Source organism: Trachemys scripta, chromosome 7, assembly GCF_013100865.1.
Source record: "Trachemys scripta elegans isolate TJP31775 chromosome 7, CAS_Tse_1.0, whole genome shotgun sequence".
NCBI classification, from domain to species: Eukaryota; Metazoa; Chordata; order Testudines; family Emydidae; genus Trachemys; species Trachemys scripta.
The window spans coordinates 72,730,690-72,754,454 of record NC_048304.1 but is presented as its reverse complement, the minus strand read 5'-3'; the positions used below and the strand labels follow the sequence as shown (position 1 = coordinate 72,754,454).

The 23,765-nt window shown below is 40.5% G+C and overlaps 2 protein-coding genes across 2 annotated transcripts in view; both read right to left on the bottom strand.

Annotated features, from left to right (window-relative positions):
• Positions 1-2,212: 2,212 nt before the first annotated feature.
• Positions 2,213-8,553, bottom strand: C7H10orf53 (chromosome 7 C10orf53 homolog). Its single transcript, XM_034777467.1, has 3 exons — positions 8,259-8,553; positions 4,014-4,133; positions 2,213-2,483 (listed from the first exon to the last, which is right to left on the bottom strand). Exons 1-3 carry the CDS (start codon positions 8,350-8,352, stop codon positions 2,419-2,421), a joined length of 279 nt encoding a protein of 92 aa, XP_034633358.1. The 5' UTR covers positions 8,353-8,553; the 3' UTR covers positions 2,213-2,418.
• A 7,908-nt stretch (positions 8,554-16,461) lies between these two features.
• Positions 16,462-23,765, bottom strand: part of CHAT (choline O-acetyltransferase) — a 46,663-nt gene continuing 39,359 nt past the window's right edge. The window contains exons 13-15 of the mRNA XM_034777666.1: positions 23,670-23,732; positions 19,206-19,343; positions 16,462-16,966 (exon numbers count right to left, since the gene is read on the bottom strand). Coding sequence (XP_034633557.1) covers positions 16,697-16,966; positions 19,206-19,343; positions 23,670-23,732 — 471 coding nt within the window. The 3' untranslated portion in view covers positions 16,462-16,696. The remainder of the gene's footprint in view (positions 16,967-19,205; positions 19,344-23,669; positions 23,733-23,765) is intronic.

Sequence of the window (23,765 nt, the reverse complement as noted above, 5' to 3'; positions counted from 1 at the left end):
GCTGGAATGGTCTCTGGCATAACTTAATACAGCTCTTGAGGGCTGGCTATGAGCAGCTGTGCTATCTAGAATCCCTGCAGTGCTATGTGCTGCTGCTTCACGCTGACACATCCCTATGCTGGGGCTTGAAAACACTCCTCTGAAGACAATCTGTGGCTGTCTTCCTCAGTTCCTGTGCTGGGGGAATTATCTGGGGTTTTTAGAGCCCTTTACGCTGCTCTGGTCCCTTTACTCAGCATATACAAACCAGAGTGGGTGAGAATCTCTGTCCTTGTCTTTTGTATTCAATAATGACCATTTCTAAGTGCAGAACACACCTTTGTCATTGGTGTAAATGTTAATTTTAATACTCAGATAAAATTATATAGAGAAGGCTATTTCTACTCCCTCTTTTACTCTGAGAGTAAGTCAGGAAGCATTCCATTTGAAGAAAGCAAAAAAGTTATTATTTTGTTTCAGTCTTCTGAAGGGACAATAAAGTTCCTGCTTCACACAATTTTAGCTACTGGTATGCTTAGTTCTTCCCACTTATTGAAGATGGGTTCTTAAATGCCTCTGGCATTCTTGTCTTATTAGTAAGAGACCATAGCAGGGCATACTGATGGTATTATTCTGACAATGTTTCATTACTTTGCTTCAGATCCATGCTGCAGTAAATGCAGTTTGGTCATTTGTAATTGAAACTATCTCCCTGCAGGTTATGGTTGATAGGAGATGTTCTATGGGGTAGCGTTTGATTATCTCTTGCTCTATAACGGTGAGCTTTTGTCTTCCTGTAGACATGTTGTTAGAAACTGTGGTTGTACCACCTAAAACTACTTTAGGGTAACTACCACTGTACTCCTTTGTTCAAATAGTGGCACTAGGGTGCAAAGATTGACCCAAGGAGTCTTCTTGTTTCACAGGAAAGAAGTGATCAGTTTCCAGTTTATCATTTTTGAAAAATGTATCCAAGACCTGAACTGAATAAGCTATTAAAAATGCCAGCAAAATGATAATTTTCAAACTACTGCATTAGCCTGAGCAAAATTGTTAAAATGGACTTAAGGTTGACAGTTGCTTGCAGTATTGTTGTAGCCATGTTGGTCCCAACATATTAGAGAGACAAGATGGGTGAAGTAATGTGTTTTATTGGACCAGCCTCTGATGGTGAAATAGACTAATTTTTAAACTACACAGAGCTCTTCTTCACATCTGGGAAAGCTACTCAGGATGTCACAGCTAAATACAAGGTGGAATAGATTTTTGAGCATAAGTAGTCAACACATTTTAAGGCCACTTCACCTTTGGACATAAGTTGGTCCAATAAAAGATATTACTTCACTTACCTTGTCTCCCTTAAGGTTGACAGTATGTATCAATAACTTAAGGATAAAAAAACCCTGGAGTTAGAGCATTAGAGAGCCAGCAAATTCAGAATTAAAATTTTAAGAAGCACAAACATTTTAAAAGTATGCTAATAAGCAGTTAAGGTTACCCAAACAACATTAACCCTGACCTCATGATAATAACATTCTCTCATCTTCCTTCCCTTAGGATGTTTGCTAAATACTCTAGCTTTTGTCTAATTACAGAAAAGGGCAACAAAAATGATTGAGTATGGAAAAGCTTCCATATGAGGAGAGAGTAAAAAGACTGGGACTGTTCAGCTTGGAAAAAAGACGACTAAGGGGGGATATAATAGAGGTCTATAAAATGGTGTGGAGAAAGTGAATAAGGAAGTATTATATATTCCTTCACATAACACAAGATCCAGGGATCACCCAAAGAAATTAATAGGCATCAGATTTTAAACAAATCAAAGGAAGTACTACTTCACAAAGGAGGCTAGAATCAGCACAACTTCTGTATGAGTGAGTATGGGATCCTAGTTTTGTGGTCACTGATAAAACTAACTATTTAGTATGGACTCTGATTTTTCTTAGGAGAGCATTATGGCTCAGAGATATTATCATTTAGGTGTCTTAACCACATTTCCATACTGTCAAATGTTTTTGTTTCTTTTAAAATTAACCTTAACTCTGAACTGATGGTCTTAACTTGAAAAGCTTCTCCCTAGATTTTCTTCATGGCAGAAATAGTTACACACAGTGATGATGTAATGTGTTGAAAGAAGAGGTGACTTAAACCTAAACTCTAGAATACCAATGTTGTAATTTAAAAGAATTTATTAAAACCATATAGAAACTACATATGAATCTGTAATATATTTAAGATTAAATGAATATATAGTTGATTCTGTAAGAAGGTAATACATTCTTGTTTATTTGACATGACCATATTTTATTAAATTATGCAGAGAAATACTAAGAGATGTGAAAATGTACAGAACGACCTTTATCCTGGCATTTCTGATGCCATTGTAATATAATCCCTTGGCCTACAGTAAACCAGTGTGAGAGAACATGTGCCTGCTAATCAGTAGGCATTTAGCACTGCTATTCTGGCTTCTTCACATAGTGGATCCAATTTGCCATCACCTCCTAAAGGAGAAAGATAACACTTACAAAGGATATGCAGAGTAAATAGATTTTCATCTCATGCTCCTCCTCCTTATCATAGCATTCATATATTCCTTTGAGTTCTCCCATTCAAGTACTGGAACCCAACTCAACCCTGTCTCTTGTGTGATATCTGACAGGATTCCCAAAAAGGTGGTTAAATCTTCAGACCATCATAAATCCTGATGTCATGAAATTATGGTAGTATCTGGGTTTTCCCGGGATCCTACACAAGTAACAACCAGGACTGATCTTGGTAAGCTGAATAATCTGATGACACTGGATTCAGTACTTGGAGTGAAGAACTTCAAAGAATACAGATATGTTGCAGGCAATGGATGTACACTGCTGATGATTCAGTAGATGGATAGCACTCCTCTCCATAAGCCAGTATTTAATCAGTGCACCAGCATGGAATTAAGTGTTGTTGGCAGTGACATCGTTCAGATAACAAAACTGAAATTCTTGCCACATGTAATCGATAGTGATTCTATGACATTTTTGAACAGATAGAGGTTAATTTGAGCTGGCTGGAAAATGGAAATTCCTCATGGCAAAAAAATTCATGCTTTTTGGGGAAAAAAGTCCCAAATTGAGGTGAAAAGTCAGACTCCCAGGAAGGCTTTTGCCAATTTCACTTTCTTCCTGCAGGCTGAAAGTGAAATTGGCAAGAACCTTCCAGGTGAGCAACCAGGGAGGTGTCATTTTGACAAAACTGGATGGGGAAAATTTCAATTTTGCAAAAAGGGCAGTTTCTGTTAGAAAATCATGTGCTGAAAACTCCCAATCAGTTCTAATATTAATTAGTGTTCTGGTCAAACTCCAGTATAGGTTATTAGATGCAGGTATACTAAATTCCACCTGCAGTTTCAGTTGAGACACGCTTCACCTTTTGTCCTAACCTGCTGTGCCCCACACCAAATGCAGCTTTACTCTGAAATGACCCTGTTATATATCATCTTACCTACCTCACATAACTGTGAGGATAAATTAACTATGTATCATACTTATATGGCCCTATTACTGTTGACTCTGAGAACCTCACAATCTTTAATGCAGAGAGACAAGGTGGGTGAAGTAATATCTTTTATTGGACCATCTTCTGTTGATGAGAGAAACAAGCCTTGAGCTAACACACAGCTCTTCTTCAGGTCTTTAATGAAGTTCTTCTTCACAATACCCTTGTGAGATAGGAAAGTACTATTTCCTAATTTCATAGACGGAGAACTAACATACAGAGAGACTAAGTGACTTACCTAAGGTCAAACAGCAAGCCTGTGATGGAGCAGAGATATTCTTCTGGGTCGTCAAGCTCCAAGCTACTGCCCTAGCCACTGAGCCATCCTTTTTCTTACTGTGCGCTTTAAGATGCCTCATGTATAAGGCATTTTAGAACGTCTAAGTATTAATGTTAAAATTGACAGAAATTTTACTATGCCTTAGGAAGTGCTACTATTTCAAAACTAAATAGCTTTTAAAGAGGAGATACAGTGAAGAAACTCCTATACTTACCAAAGTCCAGGTCATTAATGTTGCACTGGAAAACAGTCTCTCCATTCACTATGAGTTCTACATTATTCCAATCTGGTATCTTTTCTAGAATAAGTTGGTGACCCTCTGCTTGCAACACAGCTACAAAAAGAGCAGAAAAAGAGCATTTGCTTGGTTTTCCATGAACTTTTAGTACTTCTAAATTCTGGAATTCATGAGAGCAAGTATCTGATAATAAGACACAGTGCAGGCAAGCACTGTGCAAGATTACCCACAAAATTCTACCTATTCTAATTTGTAGCTTCACTATTATTATAGTAATGGGCCTGCTTTGATTGAAAAACTCCACTCTTTCTCAATTATAGTCTTGCATTAAAAGAAAGGCAAGAAGCTCGCTATGCACTTAAATATGCTATTAATTGGCATAACAGCCATGAGGAACACAATTAATTTGTAGGTAATTTCAAAAGAAATCTCCAATAAAACGTTAAGACAGTGCTATTGTGCAACTGGAGCAGCAGGCAATCAACCTTTAACTGTACTGTTGACTGGCGCACACATTCATCTTGTTTCTGAAAGAGTGCTTAGAGAATTATTTCTGAATATAATTTAATATTTTGTAGATTTTCTAAAGTAGTTGGAGAATCTGACCAAATATGTCCTCTGTATGTTTTTCCAAAACTCGATTTGAGATCCATTCTGAACAGACTGATCCATGTTGGCCACCTGCTTTCACAAAGTAGGAGGGAACTAGTTTGTTGCAGCACATTGTACAGTGCTGACTTAAATTCAGCAAAACTGAGGAAATACAAGGACTGATTATTAATACAGTTCTAGCAATTCATAATTAATGTATTGTTCTGGGTTGGACCTTCATATGCTTTGTAAATGGCATCTTACGCTATGTGCGTGTGTGTTTTTGGTAGTCTAAGCAAAATCCTGTAGAAGTGTACCATTAATTACTTATCAGTAGAAAACGAAAAGAGTTTGAGCTAATATTAAGATTAAGACTAATGCAAAACAGTCCTTTTCAGCTCAGTGTTCCAGTCAATGTTTCTTTCAGAAAAGTAGAGAGAAGTATCAATTTTTTGCATCTAATTACTATTACAGTTGTTATGACTTTTAAGTATTGGCATGTGTCCACTTCATTGTTTAATCAGTTTAGCATAACTAGAGCCAACTGTGAAAAATATGATTACAGAATTTTAATGTAACTTCTTGCGAAACTACAGAAAGTGTCTCAGCAAGGAGTCCACTTAATAAGGTAGTGCTCCTTGAGTTTCCAGCAGTCTGACAGTTTGGGAGAGGCTTCATTAGATACTTTTGAATGCTTTCTGGAGAGTTTTAATGGTCATTTGTGATAATTAGCTCTACAAAGTTCATATTTACAAAATATAAACTACTTGCAGCAGGTGGTATTGCACTTCTGTACTGTCCACTCCACCATTTATCTAATGTCCTCTAAATTAATTTCTGAAAGGCATGGAGCTCAATGAGGGGCATACTCAAACAATTTCATTAGTTTAGGATCTGATTCTGCAAAATCCTTACCCATGTGTGTTTCTTACACATTCCACTGATTTCAGTGGACGTCTTTACATTAGTAAACACAAGATACACAAGTAAGAGTTTGCTGAATCAGACCCTTAATGTTCATTTTTTCTTTTGTTTAAATAAAGATATTGCAATAGAATAAATAGCTATACAATTTATTATACGACAACTTATTTTAGGTGCATTTCCAGGTGTGGATAGGCAGAGGGTTTTTTGGTGTATAAGCTATTGTAAATAGAAATAACAATACTCAATATTCGTGTACATCAGAGAAGAGTTTTGCAGCTATATTAATATAAATCATTTTAATTACAATTCTTCTCTTGTTTGGGACACTGAAATGAATATATGTTCCCACAGCTAAACATAACTCTTCTAGCCATAGACAGCTCTACTCTACTTCTCTCAGCACTGCACTAAAGGGTTAAAAGCTTCTTTTGCTACCTTTATACTATTTACATCTCAAGCATAATATACTGAGCATCTCCAGCTCAGTTCCCAATTCAGAGGTCTCAGCTATGTACTGAGGGTGAAATCCTGGCTCCACTAAAATAAATGGGAGTTTTGCCATTGATTACAGTGGAGCCAGAATTTCACCCTTAGCCTCAAGGTATCCTTCAGTCTACTTTCTATTAGTTGTTGTGAGTTGTCAGTGATCTGTTAAAAGGAAGACTAAATAAGATTACTTTGCTGGTTTCCAAGTATTTTATTTTACAGCTATCTTATCATGAATCTATGTAAACTATGTAAATACATAGAATTTAAGTTTATTTCACGCTTAGCAAAGCTTATGTTTTTTATGGATTTTTGTGTAACTGGAAAACTATAAGAATAAAAACCATGGAAATAAACATAACTTACCAATATCTGCTTACTTTATGAGCTAGAAAGGATTTTAAGTACTCATTCTTACTAAGTCAGACTTAAAGATATACTCTGTTCTCCAACACAGCGGTTCTCAAACAGGGGTACACAGAGGTCTTCCAGGGGGTAAATCAACTCATCTAGATATTTGCCTAGTTTTACAACAGGCTACATAAAAAGCACTAGCGAAGTCAGTACAAACTAAAATTTCATACAGCCAAAATGAGAAAGTAATCTATTTTTCAGTAATAGGGTGCTGTGACACTTTTTTGTATTTTTATATCTGATTTTGTAAGCAAGTAGTTTTTAACTGAGGTGAAACTTGGGGTACCCAAGACAAATCAGACTCCTGAAAGGGGTACAGTAATCAGGAAAGGTTGAGAACCACTATATAACTTCCATTAATGGAAATTGCATGCCTAATTGCATTGATTTCAACAGTTACATGAGGGTTGAACTGGGTCTAATATGTGCCTTAGTTGAATTAAGGTGTTATATTTTTGAGGGCCAGTTTAAATGTCAAATACATGTATTTGGTAGATCAACTGATAAATCACTGTATAAAACAAAGGAGAGAATAATTGAAGTTATTCTTGACAGCCAGTTGTCATTAATTACATAGATGTTATGAGATGTTATAATCCTACTGAGCCATTATTCTAACTTCCTCAAAAAACAAAATCTGATGATTGGAGTGGTAGTTTGTAACCATTTGCACTGTGTAAAGAACTGCAGGAATAAAGCAGAAACATTTTTTTCCCCTGGCATATATAGAAACAGACTATCCTCAGTGTTTACAAGCAGTGAACTGAAAATGTAAACGCTGCTGCTGTATTTTATTAATAGGGATGAAAGGAATATTCACTCTAAATTTGATTTATATATGTATACTTGTAATTTTCAGGTGTTTGTATTCAAGTGAGTGACCAAATAACTATAATGGCCATCACTGTTTTCAAGTTTAGTGGAGGTGAAATGTGGAAGGTGTGTATTTAAAACTGAGGAATAGTTACTGAAGGATGATCAACTTAAGTCACACTTCTATGTGAACACTGTTTATCTAGTGTTATATAGCACATGTAAGTTAACTATAACCGAAAACTTAGACAAATATTTTTCATGGTTTTCAAACTTCTCTTGTATGTTGACAGTCCCTTGTGGATAGACATCTCGGCCCCAATCCTGCAACCACTTGTACAACTTAGGTAACATAATTACATCCCTGACAACGCATTTTTAAAGAAACAGGAAGAGCTGATGTAAAACCCCAGAAACTGACCCGGGGCCTCAGATCCACCTAGTACATGAACCTAGTCCAACTTCTTTTTAACTAACTGGATTTCTAGTTGCCTTCCAGCAGGGGATTTCATTTCCTCCTCTCGCCCCGTTGGAAACGTTTTGCTGCAGCTGCTTGTCCTGTGTCCTTATCCCATTTCCTCGGGCAGCGCGGCTGGTGCCCGTACACGGGATAGATAAGGGAGAGCAACTGCGAAGATCTGACCCTAACTCGGGACCGAGCACTTCAGGGGTGTGCGGAGAAGCGGCTGACGTGACGGGGAGGCCCCGCAGAGGTTTAAATAGGCGCCTAGGGCTGGCACTGCCCCGCGGGCGGCGGGGATCTCCCGCCACCTTTGTAACCGAGGTTAACGCCTAAAGCAGGCTCCGTGTGAAAGCTGCTGCGCGAGGCGTGGGCAGGGGCGGGTCGCGGACCCCTCGGCTCCCCCTCCCCACACTGGCGCAGGAGCGCGGAGGAGCGGGGGGAAGTAAGAGCTGACCACCCCCATCAGTCCCGCTAAGTGCCTGGGCCGGACTTGGGTCCCTGCCTGGCCGGGGGAGCCGCCCACGCACCTTGCAGGCCCTGCAGGCGGAAGGGCCTGTGCTCCAACACCCCGCAGCTCCGGTAGGGGCCGAACCGGAGCGTCACCAGCGCGCGCGGGGGCATGGCGAGCGCAGAGCCCCGGCCCCGCGACAGCCGCCGCGCCGGGCGGTTGCTAAGGCAGGGAACTGCGGGTCACGTGAGTGGGGCCGCCCTGCTGGGTGGGGCGCCCGGGCTCCAGTCTCCCCAGCGGCGGCGTGTGGAGACGGGCGGGGACCGTACCCTGCCTCACCGAGGCCGGGCACTGGCTGCAGCCCAGTTTCTGGCATAGGGGAAAGGGCTGGCTGGGCGTCGGGCTCGGGCTGCAGGTGACAGCGTGGCTGGCAGTGGCACGGTCTGCGCGCGGGTCCCACGCAATCCCACACAGCCTGGCAGGCTCTGTGCGTCGCACACAGTTACACACAGCCTGCCACCGTCTGTGGGTCACTCAAGTGCAAGCTGAAACCAGCACAGAGCCTGGCACTGTTTGTGGGACACTCCCCCCCAGGTTCACAGTTGTCAATTTTCACATGGTAAATAAGCATCCCGACTTTCACAATAAGCCAAAAATCAAGTTAAGCCCATGTTAAAACAAGGCCAAAACAAGCGAATCCCTAAGAACTAGGGTTACGATACGTCCGGATTTTCCTGGACATGTCCGGCTTTTTGGGCCTCAAATACCCGTCCAGGGGGAAATCCCAAAAAGCCGGACATGTCCGGGAAAATAGGGAGGTAGGGCGCGGCGGTGCGGGGGCAGGGGCCAGCGCGGTGCTCGGGAGGGACTGGGGCCGGGGGCACGGGGCCAGCGCGGAGCTGGGCCGCCCCGGGGGCCGGGTCGGGGGCGCAGGCACTTGGCCGGGACCGGGCTCGGCGTGGTGCTCGGCCGGGGCCGGGGGTGTGGGGCCGGCGCGGTGCTGGGCCGGGGGCGCAGGCACTTGTCCAGGGACCGGCACGGGCGCTCGGCCGGGGGCTGGGCCGGGGGCGCGGGCACTTGGCCGGGGTTGGGACCGGCGTGGTGCTCGCCCGGGGGTGCTGGCACTTGGCCGCGGGCCGGGGCCAGGACCGGCACGGTGCTTGGCCGGGGGCGCGGTGCTGGGCCTGGGGTACAGGCACTTGGCCGGGGGTTGGGCTGGGAGCGCAGGCACTTGGCCGGGGGCTGGCGCGGTGCTCGGCCGGGGGTGCGGGCACTTGGCCGGGGGCCGGGACCGGCACGGTGCTCAGCCGGGGGCGCGGTGCTGGGCCTGGGGCACGGGCACTTGGCCGGGGGCCGGGACCGGGGTCAGCGTGGTGCTGGGCCGGGGGCCAGCGCGGTGCTGGGCCGGGGGCCGGGCCAGGAGCGTGGGCACTTGGCCGGGGGCCGGTGCGGTGCTCGGCTGGGGGTGCGGGCACTTGGCCAGGGGCCGGGGCCTCAGCTGGGCGGGAGACACCGAGGCCAGAGCCTCTTGGCCTGGGCCGGCCGGCCGCCAAAGGGAGCCGCTCGGCCAGGGGGGCCGGACTGAGCTGGGCCGCACCCCGCCCCAGCTTACCTGCTGCCTCCCTGTTTCAGGCTTCCCGCAAACATTTGATTCGCAGGAAGCAGGGGAGGGGGAGGAGCAGGGGGCAGAGCGTTCAGGGGAGGGGGCAGAGTTGGGGCGGGGCTGGGGGCGGAGTTGGGGTGGGCCAGGGGCGGGGAAGGGGCGGAGTTGGGGCAGGGCCGGGGCCCCATGGAGTGTCCTTCTTTTTAAAAATTAAAATATGGTAACCCTACTAAGAACCCAACATTCTATGTGACTAGATTCCACCCCCCCTGCAGTCTGGGACTTTGGTGGGCCCACTGTGCACCCCTGACTCTCTCCGCTTCTTCCCCCCGCTTCCCTCCCCCCCGCTTGCCGGGCGCTGATCACAAAAAAGATGCTACAAGCCAAACAAGCAAGGAGCTATGAGCCAAAAACTAGCCAACAAGCAACTCACAAGCCAATTAAGCCAAAACCAAGCTCAATTGCAGTGGTTTTCTGCAGGTTTGGCATGTCTGACCAGGTTTCACTTTCATTTGAAAAAGGGGTTTCCTAGCCTTGTGTATTTTGCAGTCATTTTCCCTTTTATAACCAATAAACATGAATGTTCATGTTAATAACCACATGGGAGCACATTCTGAAAATACAGTTACTGAATAAATGAAACGTGTACTTGTGTAAAGCACTGCAGTCCTGATGCCATAGGCTAAAATGTTATTTCTGAAACACACTTTTATCGTGTTTATTCTGGTAGAGCATAAGGGCTGACCAAAAATGGACCCATTGTCCAATGCTAGGCACTGGACAAACACAGAGAAGTAGGCAGTCCTCATTACTGACTAATGTCATGTTGACTATAAAGGTAATTTTGTTTTGAGACATTATTTAAGGAAAGAAAAGTCTGGGATAGCAGTTGAATTCTCTAACGTTTCCTAGACAGGAAAATAAGGGCTTCCAATGGAAATATTGTAGGTATTTTATACTGGTATTGCTGGAATGTAGGAGCAGGATTGAAACCTATAAGGGAAGGAGTACCATGTAGTGGTTAGAATGTGCACTTCCAAGTTTTATTTTTGGCTCTTCTACTTATATAGGGAGCTGATCATGGGCAAGTCACTTAACCTGACTGAAATTAGGTCTTTACCTTCCATACAGAACATAGGGCCTTCACTGCCTTCTATCTTTGACAGTCTCTTGATGCAATCTCAGCTTCTTCCCATGTCAATTTGATAGCTTTCAGTTCTGCTTCAGTTGTGCTTTTCCATGTTATCCTTGGTCTACCTCGTCACCTCTTGCCCTGGAGATTCCAGTCCAATGCCTGTGTTATGTTATGCAGGTCTTATCTCCATATATGTCCTAGCTATCTCTATTTTTGTTCTGTAATTTCCTGTCCCATAGGTTTTGCTTCTCCATAATTCTTCATTTGTGGCTTTTTTTGGCCATCTAATATTGAAAATTTGTCTAAGGCAGTTGTTTATGGAAACTTGGAGCTTAGATAATAAGGTTTAATAAGTCTCCAAGTTTCAGTGCTGTATAGTAAAACCAACTCTTGAATGGTATTCAATATTCAAAGTTTCATTTGGAGACTAAGTCTGTTTCTTCAGATCCACTTTCAAGTTACAAAGGCATGTCTGGCTATTGCTGTTCTGGCTTTAATATTTTTATGTATGTATAGATCAAATAATAATCCTGTGTATCATCACAGAACTGCCAATCGAATAACAGTCACCACTTTACATTAATTTTATAGATTTCCAAAAGCCTTTGATACAGTGGAAAGAACAGTTTTATGGAAGTTGCTAAACCACTATGGAATCCATCAGAAATTTGTAAACCTCATTCAGAGCTTCTATGAAAACATGGCATGCCAAGTAATACATAACTGTTAACTGACTAAGCCATTTGAGGTTACTACTGTCATCAGACAAGGATGTCTTATTTAACCCATGATCTTTTTACTGGTAGTAAGTAGGTAATGAGAGACTATAGAATGGTTTAGAAATAAGAAATCCTGCATATTGGCAGGGGTTTAGACTAGATGATCCTTGCAATCCTTTTTAATCTTATGATTCTATGAATAACCCAGGGGCATACAATGAACTTTTACACAGAAGTTAGAAGACCTTTGTCACCGACAGGGGTGTGGGCGGCCAGGTCTAGTGGTCAGAATTGGAGGCAGAGGCCAGAAACAGTACCAAGGATCAGAGCCGCAGTCAGAGCCAAGGGTCAGATCAGTGTCAGGAACAGAGCAGAACAGGAGCAAGGCATGTATTGGAGCAATCACAGTGGCAGGCATAAGCGTTGAGCAGCCGCTGGCCTGGTGCTGCTTCTGGGCTAAAGAGCAAGCCTGGTGATGCCTCTCAGCCAGTCAGGGAGTGTGGTCAATCAGGGTGTTTAGCTGGTCCCAGGCTTGGCTGCAAGCCCTGATTCCTGACAACCTTGACTTTGCACATTACATCAATTTGCTATCCCATATCCATAGAGACGGTAAAGCCAAAACAAATGCTTTCCAAGCCTATGCACAATTAGTAGCGTTCAAAATCAACACCGAGAAAACTAGAACCAAGGAATCAACACACAACAAGAAACACCAATAACACTTTCTGGGACTAACATAGAAGAGGTCTGATATTTCACATACCTTGGCAGCACTGAAAGTACGTCAGATGGAAAAGATGAAGACATCATAGCATATAGTTTTAACATATTTGCTTAAGTAAGAAATGAGGCTAAAATAACTGCTGTCTGTATGATTTAAATAAACACAATCAGGTCTTTTCTTGCAATACTTTTTATTGGACACAGATTTTTACTATTTAAATATTCTGAGTTCATAGTACCAATATACAGTTTACTTCAATTATATATATATATATATCTAGATATAGATATTTGTTTCCTTAAAGCATAAAACTTAGAACAGAAACAAAATTAAGATGCTATAAATACACATTTACATTTGCCATAAATCTATACTATGTTATAAAAATAAAAATGTCACTAAAATATTAATTTTGTATTCTTGTAATTCACATACCATAAAAGGTTCAGATACATTGTTATAGCCATTTCCTGCTGAACTTACATGCATAGTGTCACTGAGACTACTCACAGGGGTAATGCCAGCAGTATTTTATCCCTTCAAATGCATCACCATTAAGATTTCTCCCACTTCTGTTTGTTCATTGTGGATTTTTATATTCTCGAGAATCCTCTTTTTAAGTGAGATATCAGTCCATAAATATCTTTGAGCACAGTCCAGCATTGGGTGAGTGGGTGGGTAAACATGTGTATAGGCTTGGGAGGATTAGATTTTTATCAGTAAACATTGATTTCCCCTTACACACACAAACTGATGAAAAAATATTTCCATTGATGATCAGAATCAAAATTTATATATAGGCAAAGGAAGAAAAACGTTGCTGAGAACTTGTTAGAGTTTGATTTATGGATATTTATTTTGTATATGTTGACAGTTTATTTTTTAATCGTTATATAGCTTTAACTTTTTGAATCTGTTTCTACTGTCATTAAATAATTGTCTGACTCCCCCCATTTTCCTGCAACGCTGAAAATTTAAATAGATAAAAATTAAAAATACTTAAAACCCATAATTTTGTGCAACTGTGAAAATTTAAATTAATAGTGAAAAAATGCTTAAAATAAGCAGATATCAATCAAAATTATTTAAAAAATAATTTTGCCAAGCCTATATACAGTATATGTTGGTATATATTGCATGAAACCTTACCATCCTAAACCATTTTGCAGTTAACAGGTGGATTTCAAGTGTCATCAACATGTTTATAATAAATCATTGCCACTTGTTATATTAATGTAATTATATTGAATTGATCCTGCCAAACAACATTCTCAAAATACTTGGTATGAGTGATCTATTCACAGCTTTCTAGTTGAATAATATGTAATAGTTTTTGGTTTGCTTTGCATAGATGCATATGCTGAGATTGTGTTTTAAAGCTGCAGAACAACATTTTATTCTACTGGTCTAAAACAACTAATTTTAAATACATTAACCAAAACTAACCACTTCCTGAAAGCCACAAAATATTCCACTGCAACACAGTTTCATAGAACATGGTGATTAGTTAACTGAGAGGCTGGACTGTAACATCACAGTTGCTATGAAGTTTTATCCAATTTACATATATTAAGTACAAACTCTGCATTTCTTGTGCACAGAGACCCTGATTCAGTAAGGTACTTCAGTACATGATTAACTTTAAGCATATGAGTAGTTAATATTAAGTATGTACTTAAATGCTCTGCTACATCATCCATGGTGGCATATAAGGATTTAGTGATGTGAAAAGCAGATGAATAGGAAAAACAGGTCAATATATCTAAGCCTGGAATCATTCAGTAATTGGTGGTAATCAGCAATCAGTAAATATTGGTGGCTGTTGATTTCTTATTCAAATGAAAGGATGATGACAAAACCTTCCATTGTTAATCAGTTTGCAGCGAGGAAAATAAAAGCATCTGCAGATGAGTGATGCATATTTTTGTGGTCAGTTTTTTCTGCCTGTTAATTAATAGTAAATGAATTATAAAGTGCTATGATTTTTTTATCCAATCTGAATTTCAATGCATACAGTTGTATGCTGAGTACATAATAATTAGTCTGAGCTATTTTATGGCATTTGCTTGTGCCAAAAAAGGTGTACAAGTAATACTTTGAAATACACATTGGAAAAATTATTTTACATTTTGACAGATTTCAATCTTAAATATCTCTAATCAGAAATAATCATAACCACATTTTCTATAAATTAGCAAACTTGGAACATGGTCATAGTTTCAAAAAACTCAGACAATTTTGTGATTAAAAAAATCAAGATATTTTGGTGTCAAGTTTGTATTAAAAGTGCAGACTGCCTTCATAGTGACATAGAACAAAGCAAGATTATATTGAGAATGTTTCAAGGTAATTCTCATAGCAGCAGTATGAAAACAAAATGTAAAGTCACATTTTAAACAGCAAATTAAAACAAGAAAAAAGGTTAATTGCTAGACAACAAACTTGCTACATAGTTAATGTAATTTTTGTTATATTAATTTTGGAGCAAAATCATGCCATAGTATTATTTAATACTTTAAAAATAGTCTCCCTTTTTACTATTGACTGAAGGCAGTTCTGTGCTGTAATGAAACTGCTTTTTTTAAGCAGCAAATACGCATTAAAATATGGGACCACATCCTCAGCCACTGTAAATTAATTACACAAGTTGAGGAATAGGCCCACAGTGCTTAAATGTAATAGAGCCCTTTATAGCCCTCATCCAGCGGAGTACCTCAGCATGTACTTAACTGGAAGTACACGAATAGTTCCAATAAAGTTAATGAGACTGCTCATGTTAAAAGCTAAGCATGCGCATATGCACTTTACTGGGTTGGTTTCTAAACTTAATTAAATAAACTATAATTATCCTTACAGCTATCCAGTTAGTTTGATGTACAGGATCATATCTGGTCCCATGCTCTTAGGGCTATGAATGATGAGAACAGGCATTCATTTCAATGGGAGGAGAAAGCACAGATCTCTACTCCCTCTTGTCCAACTAAACATCCCTGGCTAAACTCCTGAGAGTGACCTTTCTGGCTAACTATGGGTCTCCTCCTGCTCCTAATTCAGTTAACAAGAGTCTTTCTATTGATTACGCTGAGAGTTGGGTAGGAATCAGGATTGAAAATCTCTAGGCTGAACTAGCTGTGTCTTTCAGTCAGAGAGTCACTGAAACAGAGGTGGAAAGTATGGAGGGGGGGAGAGGCTCAGGTTCCCCCACTCCCAAAATATATTGTTCCAAAAGTTGTACTGGTGGTATATTGTTCTTACCATTTAGTTAACTATATTAAATAACATTGAAGCAAATGAGTAGACACATACTCAATGCAAGACTAAAATGCTCTACAGTATCTACTGTGTATGAATCACTACTGTCTGCATTTAAAAACAAAACAAACGGGATAATCAGAGGTTAGAACCAGTGAAAAGTATTCTTAAAAATGGATCATGTCTGTTACTTCTATAGTGAGGACTTCTGCATCTTGTAGAGCATATTTAAGTGCCTGCCTCTCTACTCCAGGTATTTGTAACTCTTGAATTTCTTATGGTTGCATGCAGCTCTACTGTTAGTCATGTGACTGAAATTCATTCCTCTGCAGAAAGCTGACAAAAGGATTTAGTGGAACAGGCATATAAGCCTTGTGTTGGGCCTCTATAAAGAGATGTATTTCACCCAGTAAGAGGAGGAAATAAGTACATGAATTAATTTAGGGCAAAATTCTCTCTGCTTCACTTGAGTCTGATGTACTGCTATGCACGCGGAGCTCCTCTGATGCAAAGACCCCATGTAGATTATTCTTGGCTTTACTAGGAACAGATGTGTGCTTGGGGCTAGTCAAGGTCAGAATAAAGATGGATGTTAAAACTACTTTTGCATATTGATAGGAATGGTGGTACAGTATGGTTCCATATTATTGCCATCTTCAGTTCAACTAAACCAATCGTTATTGCTGACTCTAGAGCAAAAAAACTGAAACTTCAGTGTTATAGAGAGTCCTGTGGCACCTTTAAGACTAACAGATGTATTGGAGCATGCATCTGACGAAGTGAGTATTCACCCACAAAAGCTTATGCTCCAATACATCTGTTAGTCTTAAAGGTGCCACTGGACTCTCTGTTGCTTTTTACAGATCCAGACTAACACGGCTACTCCTCTGATACTTCAGTGTTATAGTATTCTAGCTTTCATATTGATAAATGATACTCAGACCTAAAACAAGCTGCATTTTTGTTCTACAATAAAATGTTTCTCATTATACCTTGCCTTTGAACAGTTGTATCATTGTTTCTTCATAAGGATTTGCAGAGTGGGGGAAAGGAAAGGTTGCAGGAAAATAAGTCACACAGACAGTTAGAGCTTGCGTCCATTTTGAGATTTTGCAGCTGTTTCTTGTTTAGACAGTGATTTTGTCATAGTAGAGTTGCATTTGCTGCACAAATCTCTCATTTCCATGAGACTTTCTTCCACAGCTTTAGCAAACATGACTGAGGAGGTCTCTTTACATTCTTTAAAGCTTGAGATGCAGAATAATATATGCTCTGGCTGTGGGTTATAACATGCACCATAACCACTGGGGACCACAGGCCCATAACAGCAGAACATTTCCATGGTGGTTGGAACCTGATGATGGGGAAAGGGAAAGAGTGATTTCAAGTTTAACAGTGCCACTGAAATCTAGTTAACATTAAATAATTATTTTTTTAAAAGCCCCAAACATTTTAAACATAGAGGATCTCCTTACCAAATATGGTTGCCTTAATAGGAAGTCTGGAGCACAGAGCTGGACGCCAAAATCAGCATTTTGGCAGATAAAACAGTGATGTATGGCTCTAAACACTGATCTAGTGTCCAAATGCAGATTTTGGATGTTCTATTCAGTTGGCTATATTTGAAAACTGGGCTCATTGTCTGAGACTGAAATGCATATATTTCACTTATTCTACCATTTTAAATAGACCTTTAATGGCTATTAGCTTTGCATACTGATTTCCACAGAATAACTATCAATTTCTACAGAATGCCTATCAACAATAATGCTGCCTAAAATTCCCCTAAGATTTCACTCAGCTTATCTCAATGTTAATTTAAACTTGTAATGTGCAAAGTTTAATTACTTTTGCAGCTCTTAACATTTATTATCAGGAGGCCAGGAAAAAAAACCAGTATATTTTAAATCATTCAGTTATTAGTTGAAACAATTTTTCTGTTACAATTCAAATTTAATTGTGACATAATGCTGGATGAAATACTTCCTACTGAAGGAAATTTAAGATTTGTTAGAAATCTATATATTTCAGACTTTGTGTACATGAGCCTTCAAAAGTGACATTTGGCTTTTTAATGGCATAGAACAAGCCATTAGTCCTGCTAATAGAGTCATAGAATTGTCAGATAAATTTGCTGTGCAACAGCCGAAGGCCATAAAGCTATTCAGAAGCACTTTTTTGCTCATGGATGGTTTCTTGGAGAATTTATGTAGTGTATTCTGGCTACATTCACTCATGTCTGAAAGCCCACAAACATTATGACCAGATCAAATTACTTATTAAGGTTTTTATGCTTCAGCACAATATTATCAGTCCTTTTTATTGCACAGTCCCAGTCCTATATAGTTGCGGTAGAGTGTCAGTAAATGAATTACTATGTATATTTCTTTTTTCACTAAACCTGCTACTGTATGTAGAGAAACATTTAATTTGTAAGTTTTGATGACCCTGGTATTATCGTTCAAAATGTTGAATCTAGGAAATATTGGTGTGGCTAATCATCTTGTTACCAGCATATACCATCTGTAAATGCAAAAGCTCATTTGCACATCAGGAATTGCAACACTGACAATTTTTGTGACTATTCGAAGGATGAATAAGGCTACAGTTAGGATATTTACACTCTACATTCCCTAATCTGTTCAGGTTGTTACTGCCTGTACATGTTGGACAGGCAGAGCCAGTGATGGTCTTAGCCTGTGCCAACTATGAGCTTGCCTTTGGGCTCCACACATATCCAACCCACCAGTCACAGGATCTGAATAGCACACCCTCATTTCTAGTTGTTGTCTTGACAAGTTTTCATCTCACCTTCTGATTAAAGCTCTTGAATGTGTTTCTCTGCTGCTGCCTTCCTCCTAAGTTACTGTTCAGTAGAATTTCCCATCTGGTATATTCCAGAGACTATAGACTAAAGTCTTGCAACCAGGTATACGGGAAGTGTGTCACAGTCATGTAACAGCCAGTCAGTATTGTTTTAAGTGTGAAGAGGTGGAGGTATTCAGAGGTGAGGAAAGGCTGCGCGAGGCCTTGTACCTCTTAGTAGCATGCATAGGTCCTTGCAAAACCTAAGCTAGCACTAGCCTGAAATTTCAAACACAGCTGCTTTTAAAAAGAAATATTTGTTCATGCTTCTTGACCTCTCTCTCCACAATGTCACCACATCTGGCTTGATGGCTGTGCTGTCTCTGGAAAACAGAATTACTACAGGATACCTGTAGAATGCCTTCAGAAGGGCAAGGGAGGAAGGGAGACCTAAAGTGGAAGGGAAGGAAGCACAAGGCTCTCATACAAGTTTTGTTATTTGTTTTTGTGTTCAAGACTAGGCTTCACAAAGTTTGTCTGTCAGTTGGGGTACAGCTTTGGGATAGAGAAGGGAAGTTATGGCTTCAGCCAATTTTTATGTGTATTTTGACTAGAGAAAAATACTGTGGAATGAAAATCAGGAATTTTGCATGGCGGTTAGTGTCACTGTCACAATATTTCAAAGCCACCATTCTCATTGTGAACTATATCATCAACTGATTAGGAATAAATTAGTTCTGTAACAGGGAATCTTGCTACAAGACGACCCATGAATTTGAAACACTCACCTGACTGGTTGAGAGGATAAATCGACTGTTTGTCAAATATGTTTCATCTGTAAATATCTCTGGCAGTTCCTTGAAGTGCTCCCGTGCTGTCTCTCTGAGCCCTAGCAAGTGATTGTCAATTGCCATTCCAGTAATGGCCTAGCAAAATATAAAAGAAAGCACACAGTTTTACTGACAGTATGCAGAACTACAGAACTCCCAACTGTTGCTGTCATTTCCCTTGGTTAGACTTGGGGGACTTTGTGTGGAATAATGCCCTAAATGTATTTTAAAATTACTCAGCGTATATACATTGTGGATAATCAATAATAAAAGTTCATAAGGTACTTTTAAGTGCTATGTAAGAGCCTGATCCTGAGAAATGTTGAGAACCCACAACTCCTTCTGGGGTTATGGGTGCTCGTTATCTCTGAAAATCAGGTCCTGTAAGTATTATGGGCGGGATTTTTAAAAGAGACGAAGTAAGTTAGACATCCAATTTCCAATGAAACTCTGTTAGGCACTTGTGAAAATCTTACTTCACAGTACTTTTACTGGTTTCAAGGAAATTTTCTAGGAAGCTCCAAAACCTCTCCAAACGGTAGCAGATTATTCTCAGAAATTTCACTGCTTGTGGATCTGGGTCCGGGCTGATAAGGGGCTTAGGGTCCAACAGACTTTATATCCACAGAGTTATCTAGGGTTCCCAGTCACTTGAGAAGAATGGGGCCAGGTGGTGGGGATTCCTCTGCTCCTTAGTGTTTGAAGCGACCACTGACTTAACTTCCAAAGTCCTATCCTGCCATGCATTGGCCTGGGCTGAATTCTCTTAGGGTCAGCTCTCCTCTAATTGCTCCAAAGTCCTTATCAGGAATGTTGAAGAGATAACCCTAAGAACCATAACCACTTACTTGTTCCAACCTTCCTGTGCTTTAAGAGACTAGAATCGAATTTAAAATTATTTTAAAAAATCTTGGCCACAGCAGCCTAGGTTTTGGCTGTTCTGAAGTGGGTGGAAGGTTACTCCAGATTAAAAGACACGTTTAAATCTAACTTTTTCCTTCAGTTTATTCACAACTGCCAGCCATGGATGCTGTCAAAAACCCTTTTGGTACATATTCAAGTTCCTGGTGAATCAATTGGTGAATATGTAGACTTTATCTGGGACAGAAAGCTAGAGTTCGTCTCTGATGAAATCATTTGGGAAGGGCAGATCATTTAGATGTAGAACAAGAAAGTTCAAACGGCAATTAAAATAGAACCGATAGCTAAGACAAGATGCTCTAAAAGGGAAGGAGAAGAGTAAGAAGGCAGCAATTTGTTTTTTCTCTCAAGAAAAGAATTGTCCCAATATCTAAGATGAATGATGCAAGGGGCAGGGAGTAAATAACCTTGTCTGGCTCATGAAGGAGAACGCACCCTTTGGTCAATGGTCTGTACGCCCATCAGCACACATGTTTCAGAAACACTGGAGAAAGGATTGTGCAACATAACAGTGATTACCTTGGTTTTTCCTATTGAGGGAAGTTGACTTGATGATCAAAGGACATATTTTGCTATTACACAAGATTTATAAGGCTCTTAGCAATGACATTTTTGCAACATAGATCAATGCCATGTCTGAAGAGAGACCGAGACAGGCTAACGAAATAAACTGTGAGTCAACACGTAGGAAAAAATTGTGCTAAATTGAATTTTAGGGCTCCAAGTTTAAGATAGCAATGTTGCTGGTAAGCCCTAACTAGGGAAAATCAAATCACACTAAACTGCTGTTTGTGTTATGAGGTGGATGTTTTATTTTCTTCAGGGCTGGCACGTTTCAGTCTGTAACATATACAGTTTAGTCAGATTGTGTAAATCTTCACTTGAATTTTCCCATAGTTTAAAGCACATCAGTTACATTATGTTTTTATGAGAATGAGGGAATGCCCAATTATCAAAACTAGGTGGAGTACTTTTACATCTAAAATTGAATTTCGTTGTCTCTTCAAGTGCATGCTAATATTAAGCTGTCCTCAAAAAAGCAGGGGGGGGAAGCTAATGAAATATTAAGGTTGAGATTTTAAATTTCTTGTAAGCTAGGAAAGCCAGAATTAAAGTTCCCAAAGCAATTTTAGCTCTGCCCCACGAGTTACACAAAGGTCTAATGTTTGTAATGTTTCATTAGACTGAAAATGAGCTACTGCATATTTTTGGTAATTTTAGGGAAAGGAGTGTCCAGAGATCCCACTGAGATTGGGGCCCTTTTATGCTAGGGACTGTGCATACTCACAGTGAGAAACAGTCCCTGTCCTGAAGAGCTTAAAATCTGCATAAACAAAGACTGACCCAGAATGGGATAAAAGAAGTGTTAATATCCCCTTTTTAGAGATGGAGAACTAAGGATCAGAAAAAATAAAATCTGTGGCAGAACCAGGATCTGATCCCCCAATGTCCCAGTGCAGTGCCTTCACCACAAACGGTCATTCCTTATCCCTTTCTTCATTCCACAGTCCGAAGAATACCTCCTTTTACATGTCTTCCCCTTCACACTCTGCACATGCTTTGGGATAAGTACTAGTGGAGAATGCTTTTTTGTCTATTACTGCTATTTAAGCAGTAATCAGCAATGATTATGCCCAGCAGTTTACAGTGAATTTGTTAGGCATTGGACTAAGGCAAAACTAAAGGTGGTAAATTCTCCAACAAAACTAGTTATTAACAATTATTAATATCATGAGTGACTTGAGTAAGTTATTAGTATTGTAAGTCAGCACTTTGTCTTGACGCAGCAGGTTGTGAAGTGTTACCAAGACTGAGCTGCTTCACATTTAATCAACAGAAAATGGGTTGTTTTACTAGTAAAGTGATTTCTTCACTGGGGGGCTCCCCTTGTTTTATTGTCGAGCACGTTCAATAATCTTTTAAAGGGAGTATCATACAATCATTCATTTGCTGTTAATAACCATGCAAGTTCTAGGTCAATGTTTCGAATACATTTCACTCTAAGGACCAGATTCTCAGCTGGAGTATATGAATGCAGCTCCATTGATGTCAATAAAAGTGTGCTCACTTATCTCAGTGGAGGACTGGGCTCTAAAGTCATAGCTGCTTCCCCCGAGGGGTAATATAAAAATACATCAGTAGCCAGCTTTAGAAAAGTAACCCCTGGTATAGTAGAGACCTTCTTGAACAAAAGCCTTGGATCTAAATCCCTGTAAACTCTGGGAGAGATGTGAATTTTGCAGTTGCCGTTCCATCTGTGTATGTATGTGTGTAGGGGTAGGGGGTAGGGGGTAGGGCTACAGAAAGGTTTTGCTGATTGCTTTTATGCATGCTTGCTTCTGTTCCCTATGAGACCCTTTAACATTCACTCACCACATTATCTTAGAAGCTGGCTGGGGGTGTGATTCCCAGCTCGCGTAGACATACTTGCTCTCGGTCTCTTCAAGCTAGCACACTAAAAGTAGTAGGGTAACTATGGTAGCACAAGCAGCAGCATGGGTTAGCCATCCTGAGTACAAACCCATCTGGACCCTGTGTGTACATACCTGGAGTGGCTAGCCCAGGTTGCCGCTGCCCATCTAAGTGCAGCTTCACTACTATTTTTAGCTCGAAGAGAGCTACTGCGAGAATGTCTGTGTGACTTGGGAATCACATCTCTAGCTCAAATATAGATGTAGCCTTAGTGTGCCCCATTTCCTCACCTCACCGCCCCCTGCCTTTCCCCAGTTGTCAGCATGGTTAATGTTTATTGATGATCAAAAAGAGAAGTTACAAAAGCACATTACATATTGCTATCACTTGGTTTCCCTTGGTCTAAAGTTTTAAAAGTAAACAGACCTTTTCATGGAATTTTTGGACACTAGAATAAATACTGTGCTGAATAAAGGAAATATAGGTAGGTGTCTCATTGTACTCTTGCATCTGCCTGCCTGTCCGTATCTACCTATTGCGTCTTGTTGTATACTTATATTGTAAGTTCTGTGGGACATGGAATGTCTTTTTGTTCTGTGTGCGTATGCTGCCTAGCACAATAGGTTCCAGGATTGGGACTCCTAGATGCTACTGCAATACAAATAATTAATAACAATGTTAATAATAAGTGTCACACAAATGCCCAGTGTCCATCTGGAGAGGTCATCTACACAAGGCCATCTTCTGTGACAACACTATATAAGAACTAACATATTTAGACAGGTTATGTCCAAGAGTGTTATGGCCAAAGGTTATTATGTAAGTTAACAAGCACTGTCTTATGCAGACATTTAACTTTGCAATATCAGCTTCTGGAAAGTGTTTCTTGAAGTGAGATCATAGAAGTTGGAGCCATATGGCTGTTTGGATGGTAGGTCAGGTAGTCAACAAGATAGCGTGAGGCACTGTGGTCCTCCATATTCAGAGGCATCTAAAGTTTTTGAAGTTCATGTACTTAGTGATTATGTCTTCATGTTTTTGGTATAAAACTGACTGGTTTTCATCCAGGCAGAACAACATTTTACTCACCAAAATAGTATAATTAGTCTGTGCCGCGATTGCATCTTTAAATCGTTGCATCTTCTCAGATTCCTGTTGGTGGAATAGAAACATAACTATTACTGA